We start from the raw sequence: 12,859 nt of genomic DNA, 5'->3' as shown, positions 1-12,859 counted from the left end.
TGTATTGTTGGTACAACAACTTACACTTTTTCTCATCTGAGTATATTATTTTAATTCTTTTTATCTCTAAATTTTTATTGTGCAGATTGAGTACATTTATGAAAATTAAGATATTTTTTTTCTCAAAAGAGTTTTCCTCTTTTAAAAGGATTTATTTTCATTTAAAATAATTTTTTTATTAAATATATAATATTATTTTGAAGAGAAATTCTTTCGCATAAAAAAATCTAGAAAATAAGAAATCAATTAATTATTTAGAAGAGCATTTAATTGACACAATAAACAAAATTGTTGTACCAATAAAAAAATTAAAATGCATTGTTGCTACCATCGTATCAATATAATCGATCTAATAGAGTAAAATTACTCATCTCAGTATTTAGATAAAGAAATTCAAGATATACTTGCCTTAAAATATTGAACATACCAAAAATGTCCACGTGTGACGAGATTTATCCAATGAACACCACCCACGTGGATACACAGCAAATGATAACCGAGAAGGCGTAAAAAACCTACTAAGCATTACTGAAAAATAGTTTTTTTTTTCAAAAAATAAATTTCTAGAATAATTGTTTTTCTAATATTTGATAATATAATAAAAAAATATATTAGAAAATAATTTCTAGTGTTTAGTTATATCATGGAAACTAAATTACAAAATAAATTATTAATATTTTATTTTTTAAATTTATTAAATTAATGAGTAAAAAGTCTTATAAATTAAAATTTTGAAAAAAAATAAAATTAAAAAAATAAATTTTCATAAATTTTATCAGATAAAATAAATAATAATCAAAATAATAGAGATTAAATTTTAAAAAATTAAAAGATGAAGAAATTAAAATAATAATAATTAACATTTCATAAATTATTTCAAATAAAATAAATAACAATAAATAAAATAAATAACAATTAAAAGAATGAGGATCAAATTTGATAAATAAAAAAATTTAATTAAAAAATAATAAGAAAGAAATAACAATTATAAAAATAAATGTGAAATTTAATATAAAACTTAAATTTTAAAGAATAAAATTAAAAAAATATTCAAAATAAAATATATATAACTATTAAAAGTTTAATAATTAAATTTGATATAATCAATAAATAATATGATATTTTTAAATTTTTTATAATTTTTGATAAGTATTTTTTATTTAAAATAAAAAATATTTTTCTAGAAATCAAACTAATTTTTTTTATTGGATTTTATTAATTAAAAAATATTTTTGATTGATTAATTGTTTTAATATTAAATAAGTATAGGAAGATTTGGAAAGTAGTCCGGAAACAAACGCACCCCTTCAGGGCGAAGTATGCCACGTGTTACTTCCATGTTTGGCTCGTTCACTTGCTACTCGCAGGCCTCCATAAAACCCTGCACCCAACGTGAACAAGAATCAGACACCGCTCGAAACTCTCCCTCAATTGCTAAATGATGGCTTCCAAGGTTTCGCTTTGGTCTTGTCTATTCGTCTTCTCTCTAGTTGTAGCGCTTTCTACTGGAGAGGATGAATCTAAGGAGTACGTGTTGAAGTTAGACCACTCCAATTTCACTGAGACCGTCACCAAGCACGATTTCGTCGTCGTCGAGTTCTACGCTCCCTGGTACCGTACACACTACACTTCAATTCCTCATGTTCTTTTCTTTTCATCTTTTTAGTTCTTTCACTTAATTTGATTTCAGTTTTTCTTAATTATTATTTTTGTTTTGCTGTTGATGTTTTGTTAAAAGACCTATGTTTATATCAAATTTTGAAAAATCTTCTAACTTGGGTTAGAGTTCTAATCTCTTGTGTTTTAGCACAGGTGTGGCCACTGTCAGAATCTAGCACCAGAGGTAATGATTTTTTCTTTTTTAAGTATCTAGCTACCCTTTTCTTTTTAAGATTTGGATTACTGTTATGTGATGGCGTGCATGTTTCGCTGATAAAGTCAATTTCTTTTGTAGTATGAGAAAGCAGCTTCTATATTGAGCAGTAACGATCCTCAAATTGTTCTTGCCAAAGTTAATGCCGATGAGAAGGTTAACCAAGAGATCTCTGAGAAATATGAGGTTCAGGGATTCCCCACAATTAAAATTTTGAGAAAGGGAGGGACATCTGTTAACGAATACAAAGGCCCTCGTGATGCAGATGGCATTGCTGAGTATCTGAAGAAACAAACCGGTCCTGCTTCTGCTGAATTGAAATCAGCTGATGATGCTACTAGTTTCATTGGTGACAACAAAGTAGTAATTGTAAGTACACCTTTTATTTGCTTTTACGTACGTGATTCTGCAGAAATGAGGATGTTAATAGTTTTCTTTATGGTTTTGCTGGTTGGGGTGTTCCCAAAGTTTTCTGGAGAGGAGTTTGAGAGCTTTCTCGCTGTCGCAGATAAATTGCGTTCTGACTATGAATTTGCCCACACTTAGGATGCTAAGCACCTTCCACGCGGGGAATCATCGGTGTCTGGACCCCTAGTTAGATTGTTCAAGCCATTCGATGAACTCTTTGTTGATTCTAAGGTATTTGCTTTATTTGCAGTGGGTTTCACGTTAAATTTTCCATGCCTTTTGAGAGTAGAAGTTTCTTCTGTTTAATATTTTATATATATGTTTTCAGCAGTGTCTTGTGAATCAATGGTTTCTTCTGATAAAACCACATACTTGCAGGACTTTAGTGTGGATGCTCTTGAGAAGTTTATTGAAGAGTCTAGTGCACCCGTTGTGACTGTCTACGATGATGAACCAAGCAATCAACCTTATATTGTCAAATATTTTGACAGCCCCCTTGATAAGGTATAAAAACACAAACTCTCAGTACTGTTGTCATTTTTTGATAAATTACAAAGTGATTGCTTGGAATTACTAAATCACACTATTCTTTAACCATTGATGCTCTTAGGATAGTTTGTTTAGGTAGTACCCTCCCACTCCATTTCTTTCACCTTTGCTTTCTGGAAGGTTAGGAAGGGAAATGGATAGCTCGAGCCATACTGTGCTTAATTCCAGATTTACTTTGCATCTCTTCATGAAATATCAGAGCATCATGCAATGTCCAACGAATACAATAAGGTCTTTTCCTTATTATTCTATGCAGTAGTTTCAAGTAAACACCTTTTTGAACAAAACTGGCTGGTTTATCATATGATTGTTGCTGGCTCCTGGCTTGTGTCTTCTTTTACTGTATACTATGGATCTTCTAAGAACCTTGTTGATCGTTGCAGGCAATGTTATTTTTGAACTTCAGCGGTGACAGTGCTGATTCCATTAAAACTAACTATCAAGAAGTTGCTGAGCAATACAAAGGGGACGGGTTAGTCTTTTTGTTGGGAGACCATGAGGCTAGTCAAAGTGCCTTACAGGTTAGTAAGTCTTCTTTTATGTGTACATTTTGTAATTTATTTACTCAATATTTTCTTTTTTATCTTTAAATTGTTTGCATGGATGAACAGTACTTTGGACTCAAAGAGGACCAAGTGCCTCTTCTCGTCATACAGACCACAGATGGAAAGAAATACTTGAAGTCAAACTTGGAGTCTGATCATATTGCTCCTTGGGTGAAGGAGTACAAGGTGATGCCAACGTTTTAATATTCATATTCAAGTACAAATTACACTGTTTTTGAGTTTGTTGATGATGGTACCCATATTCCAGTCACGGGTCAACAAGGTTTAATTGTCTTTGTTTATGGAAAGCCTTCTTGGAATGTATAAAACTTAATTGAAATACTCTGTGCAGGAAGGCAAAGTACCACCATTTATTAAATCTGAACCTATCCCCGAAGCTAATGAAGAGCCAGTGAAAGTTGTTGTCGCTGACAGCCTTGATGACTTGGTTACCAAATCTGGAAAAAATGGTGTGTATGATATGCAGCTTTGTAGAGTTCATCGGTTCTTCCTTCACTATATCATTAGATTGGTGTGCTTGTTCAATTTTATTTCATCTCTGTTTATTTTAATGATACGCAGGTGCCTTTATTTCCTCGCTAGATTCTAGGGTTTGTTAATTCTTTCCTCACTGTATTCCTAGTTTAGAATGCACTGGTGTTTTTGTGATGTTTCCATTGGATGGCAGCATTTCTGTTTGTTTATGCGTGTGTTTTCTGTGTACTTTTTTATCTCCTGTCAGATTGTACAAGTTCACAAAAATGTTAACTGGGGTATTTACACTGTATCTTTGCAGTCCTTTTGGAGTTTTATGCCCCTTGGTGCGGTCACTGCCAAAAATTGGCTCCAATCTTGGAGGAAATTGCCGTCTCATATCAAAGTCATGCCGATGTTCTTATCGCGAAGCTTGTAAGTTTTGTTCTTCTCCTGTCTGAAGAAGCCATGCGTATTTTTTTTTTAAATTCTTGATGAATAGGAAGATAACTCAATATGAAAATTAGGGTGTTATATCCTCATCACTATCGCTACGTTTGGGTCATTACAATGATTGGCTTATTACTGTTTTGTTATTTTCTTAAACTGTGTTCTTCATCTGATTTTCTTATTTGTTTTGCTCTAAGAACTTTAGTTTTAGTCATACCTTTCACATATCCACTTGCTCTTTTGTGCATTTTTTCTCTCTAGATATTTACACTATGGTTTTGTCACTGTGAAATTAACACTTGAAAATAATGTATCGACGCTTATTTGCCTGTGATTTAATTAGATGTAAGGTTTTTGCGTGGAAAGAAGACTTACTATTGATGCAACTATTTTCTTGTGGCACCTGTAGGACGCAACTGCAAATGATATCCCAGGCGATACTTACGACGTCAAAGGATCCCCCACAGTCTACTTTAGGTCAGCTAGTGGAAATTTGGTTCGGTATGAAGGAGATAAGACCAAACAAGACATCATTGATTTCATTGAGAAGAACAGAGATAAAATTGCCCAACAAGAGCCAGCAAAAGATGAGCTTTGAAAAATATATGCTGTTTTGTCATGTATCAATTCTGGGCATGGTTTTGTTAGAGTCCTGAATAATCCATCTGGTTAGTGTACTATGATCCTACTGGGTTCTTCTATCCGTTCCCTTTGTGCTGTTTTTTCCTCTGTTGTGCCGAGTGGCGAGCAGCAGAATTTTCACAACGCCAATCCACCTTTAAGATTCTCTGTACCGGTTCATACTGTAGGAACGAATTTTGATGCTCAATGCAATTTCCAAACAATAAAATCGACCCTCTCACAAGAGGGATTGGAGGAGATTATGGCAGAGGAATCTTACCATCATTGGGTAATCATAGGCACGCATAATGGGCTTCTCTCACTGTTCTATCATGGTTGGTCAAAAGAAACGGTATTTGTTTTGGTATATGTGGTTTGTTCTGCCATTTGCGCTTTGCAGCATGCATGCCCTTGCAAATGGTAAGTTTGAAATGTTTTGAAAATCCTTACACTTTTTTGTTCGCTGTGGAAAGGTCTATGCAATAAATAAATAAATAAATAAAAAAGAAAAAAATCAATACATAACAGATCAGTAGTACTTAAAGAGTATGAATAAAGTAATTGTCACGTCATTTTAATAGGAAATCTGTTGTAATTTATCAGTAAATATAACATTGCTATAAGAAAAATACCTTACAAACAATAGTGATGTATAAAATTGATTTACTTGCCACATAAATTATTTATAAAATCACTAAATTATTAGTAATATACTTTTAATATGTTTTTCTATTTATAAATTTTTATTTTCTGTTATTCATTAAAATTATACTAATATGATTCAAAGATTAAGTGACTAACTTGATTTTCATCTTATCATTTGGAAAGAATATAAAATAAGAGTTGCCAATGTATTATTAGCTTTTTTTCAAAGATTTAGTATTAGAAGAAAATAAAAGAAAAGGTATGTCGTAAACTTCTAGCTCAAATGATTCCAACCTTATACAAAAACTTAAAAATTTCAATTTTGCAACAATTTTAGTTCATTTTATTGTTCAAAATTTGTCAATAAAACTAGATATCACACTATTTTAAGTTGTAAAGCATGGAATTTTTATGTGATCAAATTAAACGAGTAAAGAAATCAAAGCAACCTAGTCTTTGATCAATTGAAAAAAATCCTATTATGGTGCTTAATACTTCTACAAGCTTTATCAAAAGCCTTAAAATATGTTATTAAGTCATTATAACTTATTTAACGCCATGTTTCAAATTCTTTTTTAATTTTTTCTCATTACAAGTTATTTAGCCTAGCAAAATCTATTATGAGTCACCCAATACATGTTATCTTCTTGCTTAGTGAAAAGTCAATTGAGTGATCATATTATCCATACTTATGAATTATATCGGATCAATGTTATCACTATATAACCATGTATTTCTCATATTTGAATTAAATAGATATGGTTTGTAATTTACCTAAACTATTTTAGTTGATGCATCTAATAACCAAAACATCAAAACTTGATATGATAATACGAACGAATCATTTGAAAATGTTAGTACAACATACCAAAGTAAAGTATAATAGCTTGTCCTTTATTCTATCACATAGAAAACAATATTAGGGAAAGGGGTTTACACCCAATAATTAAAATCCACTTGTAATACTATTATAGTATCTTTAATACCTCTTGTAAAGTTAAAACTATTTTTCTCTGTGTGTAGAATTATAATGTCATTTATTAATTATAATATAATTTTTAATTTTTAAAATTTATTTATAATCAAGTGACATTTGATTAATCATCTCAATTTAGTTTTTAACTAATAGTTCTTAATGTATGTGATCTATATTAGATTTCTAATAAGTTGATCCAAATATAAATCACAATCGTAATGGAAATATGATTAAATAAATTAAATAACTTAATTTATTATCAATTCAATAATTGATTGCTTTATATTTAAAGATCTAATACATTATTTAACAACGTGTCATAATCCCTAAAAAAAATTAGAAAAGTTGTGTGATTTAATTGAACCTTTCAGTGATTATTTTCTTAGCGTAATCATCATCCTCTCATCATGAATGTTTCGATTTAGATATTATAGCACAGAGTGTATCTGCTCTATTAAATCATGTTTATTCTCAATGCCATAATTGTTGATCATGTAAATAATAGTTGAAACTCTTTTCAAATCTTATTTGATCACGTGCTAGGGTTTCACAATTAATATTATTCGAGAGCATGTAAAATATTTTCTCTAATTTATATAGGTTAATGAATCTTTTCTTGATCACTCAAATATCTTCATATAGTTCATGTTATATCCAATATATGCTTAATTATTACACTTGATTAGAAAAACATGTAGTCATTATCAAAACATAACATTTATTATATAAGATGATTTAGTGATCTTAATTCTGAAAATCACCTAAATAACTGTCACATAAACCTTTTAATAAACACAAGTAATCTTTTCATATGAAATCTCTAAGTGGGTTGGTTCAGTGTACATCTTATGCGATAAGTATCTACATATTAGTTCTAGATATCCCTTATACCTAAGTTTATTATAATAATAATTACTTTTTCATAAAAGAAAGAATATAATATATACCAGTCTCAACTACTCTAATTAATATCCATTCTTAATAAAACATCAACCATGAACTTTTAAAAACAATGTAATCACATAATAATAACTTTATAATTTTTTTTGCAAAACATTTTTATTTCAAGAAATTTATATTTACTCTAAACTCATTAATCAAACATAAATGATTATGAAATATAAACAATGTCATTAGTAATAATAAATATATTTTTACATGAATAAAATTAATGCTACATTTAACTAATCAATTTTATACAAGGCATATAGACTTACATGTGTATCCTCTTTCATCACCAAGGTGTTTAGGCATTAGATTATTCTAAAATAGGTTTTTGAAAGTTATCCTTATTTTTATTTGATTTCCAAGTCTAGGAGATGTTCATAATAGTTGATCATTATCTAACTCATCATTGGGTTTAAATGATGTTTGATATAGCTAGTGTGATTAGTACTTAAAAATGCATTATTATCAATGTTTTATATTATCATTTTGCACTTGAAGTATCAATAACTTCTTAATTAAAAGATGTTCTATAATAACAAGTTTGATACTATATGATACCTTTAATTTATGGTAAATACTCATCTTAAATGCAGGCCTATCATATAAATGAAAAAATTGATTGATGAGTGTAAATATTGAAATTGAACGGACAAAGAGAGGGCTAAACTTAGAAAAGAGATGCTGGTTCAGTCCAAACGGGAATACTGTTTAGTTATTGGGTTATATCTGGAGCTGTAAAACTTGGATTTTGGTCTGCTCTATATAAATGAAAAGCTAAGGCATAGGCCTAAAACATTCATGGGAATACAAAACTCAATTTTGCTGTTTGAAACTCCAAATCTTAGCAATAACAAAAAAGTTCGAATCTGTCATGCAGCCCAGATACTGTTCATTTTTTAGCCCATATCTCGAGTTTTAGAAGTCTAAATGACTTTAATTTTTTTAGAAAGCTGAGACAATTTTCTAAAACTTTCATGATTCAAGTTTTTCTAAATTTTGATGTTAGTAATGACGTTTTGTTCAGACAAGAAGATAATGATTGTCACCAAGTCAAGATGTGACCACTCACTCAACAATTAGTTAACAAATCAATAGTTTCCAATTTTGACTTATAAAAGGAGGCATATGCCATGCATTTAAGCATCTTGGTTTTCAGATCAAAATCATGTTCTTGCTCTCTCTTTATTGTAATGCTTAAGTTTTGTTTATATTAATTTCTTATTTATGCCTTTTATTTTCTTTCATTTACTTAGTTAAATTATATGTTATTTATATTCTTATCTTGTTTATTTATGTTTCTCTTTTTTATTATGTTTAACTAAGTTTATCATGTGAAGGTGAAAAGGTTACACTAATAGTGTAAGAATAAATATAGTATAAACTTAACATAGACTTTAATGTTTGATACTAACATATTTTGTATTTGTTATCTTATTCACTCTTAATACTTTGCTTGTTAAATGGTTAATCTAGATTGATGTTGTATAATCTTGGTATAATAAATACTTGGTACTTTCATAGCACAAACCGTATGGTATAATCGATATCTTTGATATGAAAGGAACTTGATTTGTTATTAATATAAGTTATAATTATGAATACCTGACAACATTTAAAAGTATTAGCATTATTCAAATGAGATAACTAATGTGATCATGTTAACAATTTATAATATGATTGGAACCTCCTTTATGTCTGGTTTCCAGTTGAGTAATAAGAGTTTATACTATGCTTGTTTGAAATACCATTAGTGGATCATCTAACCTTGACAATTATTTTATCATTGTTTAATTCTTACATTAATCTTACAATCTCAAAGTCCTCTTTAACTTATTATTATTGTTGTTGTTCTTGTTGTTGTTATTATTTATAATTTATATAGTTAACATCCATGTGGTTCGACCCTAGTCTTGTCGGGTTATTTATTACTTCAACACTCCTGCATTTGGAACAAGACATGAATTTTTTGGTCATGTCAAGTTTTTGACGCAGTTGTCGGGGAGGTAAATTCTTATATAAATTATAATATTTATTTTATTTTCTCTTTTCACTTTTCTTGTATGTAACTTTTATTGTTTTATTTTATTTTCTTGCATTTTATTCTCTTCACACACGTGCATGCGAGTTTGGTCACATACATGATGTGGTAGACTTTGTAGGGTATCCTCATTATTTTTAAAAAAATATGACCAAAGAAAATAACTAATCGCTTTATAATGAGAATAATAAGAATAACCGTGTTAGAATATTTAAAGACCACATGAATCCGATAAGAATAAGTGCATCCTCATCTATAGTTTTTTCCTCTTAATGCATCTCATTTTAATTTTAAACTAGAAATTATTCAACTTTTACCTTCTTTTCATGGCTTAGATTTAGAAAATTCATACTTGCATTTAAGAAAATTTGAAGAGGTTTGTAACACCTATAATAACTTAAATTATAGTATAAGCACCATTAAATTAAAGCTTTTTCCTTTTTCACTAAAAGACAAATCTAAAACATGGTTATGAAATTTGAGACGAGGATCCATTTGTGTTTGTGATGAAATGCAACAATAATTTTTAAAGAAGTTTTTTCCATCTCATAGAACAAACTTTTTTAAAAAACAAATCACTATTTTCACTTAAAAATCAGGAGAAATATTTTACTAATGTTGGGATAAGTATCGAGACTTGCTTAATACTTGCCTTCATCATGGTTTTGAAACATGAAGATTAGTTTCAAATTTTTTATGAAGGTTTAACACCTAGAGATATGTAAATGGTTGAAATGATATGCAATGAAACTTTTAAAGATAAAGACCCTGATGAAACAATGTAGTATTTAGACTTGTTAGCTGAAAATGCTCAAAATTAGGATGCCACATGTACTTATAAGGTACTAGGTAAAACTTAACCTCATATATTTAATGGAGGTATGTACAACCTTAGAGAAGATTATGACCTCTAAGCCAAGTTTACATCTTTAACTAGAAAAGTCAAGGCTCTAAAATTAAAAAGGAGTGGTCAATTAAGATCTGTTCTAGACATTGTGTGTCAAATCTGTGAAATCAATGAACACTCATCTAATAACTGTCCACCTTTATCTTCTTTTAAGGAATGTCTTCATGGATAAGCTCATGTTTTAAACAGTTTTAAAAGGCCCAGTCATAACCCATACTCATAAATATACAACCATAATTGGAGAAATTACCCAAATTTTAGTTGGAAGAGTGATAACAATAATGCATAAACTTCACAACCATTATTCTAAACACACCATAATTTCTAAAATTCTCATGAATATGCACTTCCTTAGCACCCCTCATAGAAGAAATCTTGAGGAAACATTACATGTATTTATTGAAAAGTAAGAGACAATCAATACTCAACTTGCTTAAGGCATGACAGATTTTAAAGATACTTTTGCAAAATTAACATTTGCTCTTAGTTTCCAAAAGAAATGTCAATTTCCATCTTAACCACAATAAAATCCCAAGGGGCAATACAATATAAATGCAAGTAGTTATGGAAGCCAACACATGGATCAAGTCAAATCAGTCATCACTCTTCGTAGTGGTTAGGTTATTGAAAAACTCCCTCTTGAACCTTATGAGAAAGATAATGAGTTAATCTTTGAGGGTAAGGAAGGGGTTGAATATGAACATTGCAAAGAAAAGACTGATTTCCCGTTAGTACTTTTATTTCCTCATGTCATGACTAAAAAAAGAAAAGTCAATCATAATTCTGAAATTTTTGATACTTTCAAATAGAAAGAAATCGAGGATGAAAAAGACACAAAAAATATTAACATGGATCTTTTATCAAGATTGACAATAGATTCGACATCCGACATCACACCAATCCATGATTACTGTCCTGGTGAATCTTTACTTTCTCTTAGTTCAATGCCTTGGTTTACTAAAAATATCAATTTTCTTGCTTTAGGATTTTTGCCAACTCATTTACATAACCAAAATAAAAGAAAGTTTTTGAGCGACGTGTAAAACTTTTATTGAAATAACCTTTACTTATTCAAATATTATCCTAATCAAATATTTCAAAAATACATTCCTGATAATAAGGTGAGTAATGTCATTATATTTTGTCACTCTAAGGCATGTGATAATCATTTCTTATAAAAAAAAACTGCAAGAATCTTACAAATTGGATTTTATTGGTCTATTATGTTCAAGGACTCACATGTATTCTGCAAAACCTGTAAAAATTATCAAAAGATGGGATTTATTTCAAAACATAGAGAGTCTTTAGATAATCTTTTATTAACTCTTAAGTCTCATCATAATGGAGATATGCATCGTGCAATTCATGACTTATGACTCTATTTTCATAAAAAATATGATTGGCATAGTCTTGAGAATCTAATTAAAAAAAGACCCTATTTGCTAATTTTTTTAAAAATTGGATAAGAAGCCTATCTTCGACCCATAGAAGGCGTTTAAGCCATTTTTGGATGTAAAACCAATGGAAAATGTGAGTCACAATCACAACTACCTGTATATGCATATGTTTTTTTTTTAAAAAAAAGTATAATATAAATAAATAAATAAAGAGAGAAAGTGAGACTCCAGCTGACCTACATATAGTGGTATAATTGCATTTTCAGGTTCTCATCTATAAAATCTTCTCTTCCTTCTCTTCATTTCTACTCAACCCATACATCTAACAGATATAAAAGTGCATAGAAATGACAGGTTCCTTAAGATATCACATAAGAAATATTTATGTTTTAGGTGGATCTAGTCTTTAGAAGGAAATATAATTTTTAGAATCAGCAAATTATCTTGGTCATGTATTAGTTGAGAGAAAAATTCATTTAGTATAGGAGGGAGGCAACCTTAGGTTAATTAGGGAAGTGTCAATAGTTGTATTTTTATAAGGTAGTTAAGTTTTGGGGTCGTTCCCAAAGCTTTAACACTGAAAAAACAATTAGAGAGGAACTATATGTCTCCACAATGTCTTATCAAATGAATGCAATGTTTAAACACGTTGATGTCTTTATTGCCTTACTAGGTGGTCTAGGCACAATGAAAAAGATCTTTCATATTTCCTCTTGGGCCCAACTATACATTCACCATAAACCTATATGTTTGTTAAATGTTAATGGTTTTTATGATAAATTGTTGTCTTTTCTTGATCATGCTGTGGAACAGGAATTTCTAACATCTTCGACACGATAAATCATAATCTCTGCTGCTATTGCTGAATAACTGATTAACCAACTATAATCTTTTATTCCTGTAATTAATCCCTTCATGATTCGCATAAATTGATCAACTAAAAAAAGTCGTAAAAAGTTTAGATTGGATTTGAGCCTTTATTTGTGAATCCTTGTGTCTTTTATTTTATTAATAACATATTATTTTGT

The 12,859-nt window shown here is 29.6% G+C and overlaps 1 protein-coding gene across 1 annotated transcript; it reads left to right on the top strand.

The window, feature by feature from the left end:
* Positions 1-1,410: 1,410 nt before the first annotated feature.
* On the top strand, positions 1,411-4,982 carry LOC105107242 (protein disulfide-isomerase-like). Its single transcript, XM_011001096.1, is given in 10 exon segments — positions 1,411-1,611; positions 1,813-1,843; positions 1,955-2,242; positions 2,324-2,512; positions 2,660-2,785; positions 3,214-3,351; positions 3,442-3,561; positions 3,728-3,845; positions 4,172-4,284; positions 4,709-4,982. Coding segments are annotated over 10 exon segments (1,485 nt in total). The 5' UTR covers positions 1,411-1,438; the 3' UTR covers positions 4,898-4,982.
* Positions 4,983-12,859: the final 7,877 nt, after the last annotated feature.

This window comes from Populus euphratica, unplaced genomic scaffold, assembly GCF_000495115.2.
Source record: "Populus euphratica unplaced genomic scaffold, PopEup_1.0 scaffold152.1, whole genome shotgun sequence".
Taxonomy (NCBI): domain Eukaryota; kingdom Viridiplantae; phylum Streptophyta; class Magnoliopsida; order Malpighiales; family Salicaceae; genus Populus; species Populus euphratica.
Note: the sequence above shows the minus strand (reverse complement) of the source record. Positions and strands in the feature narration are given on the sequence as shown.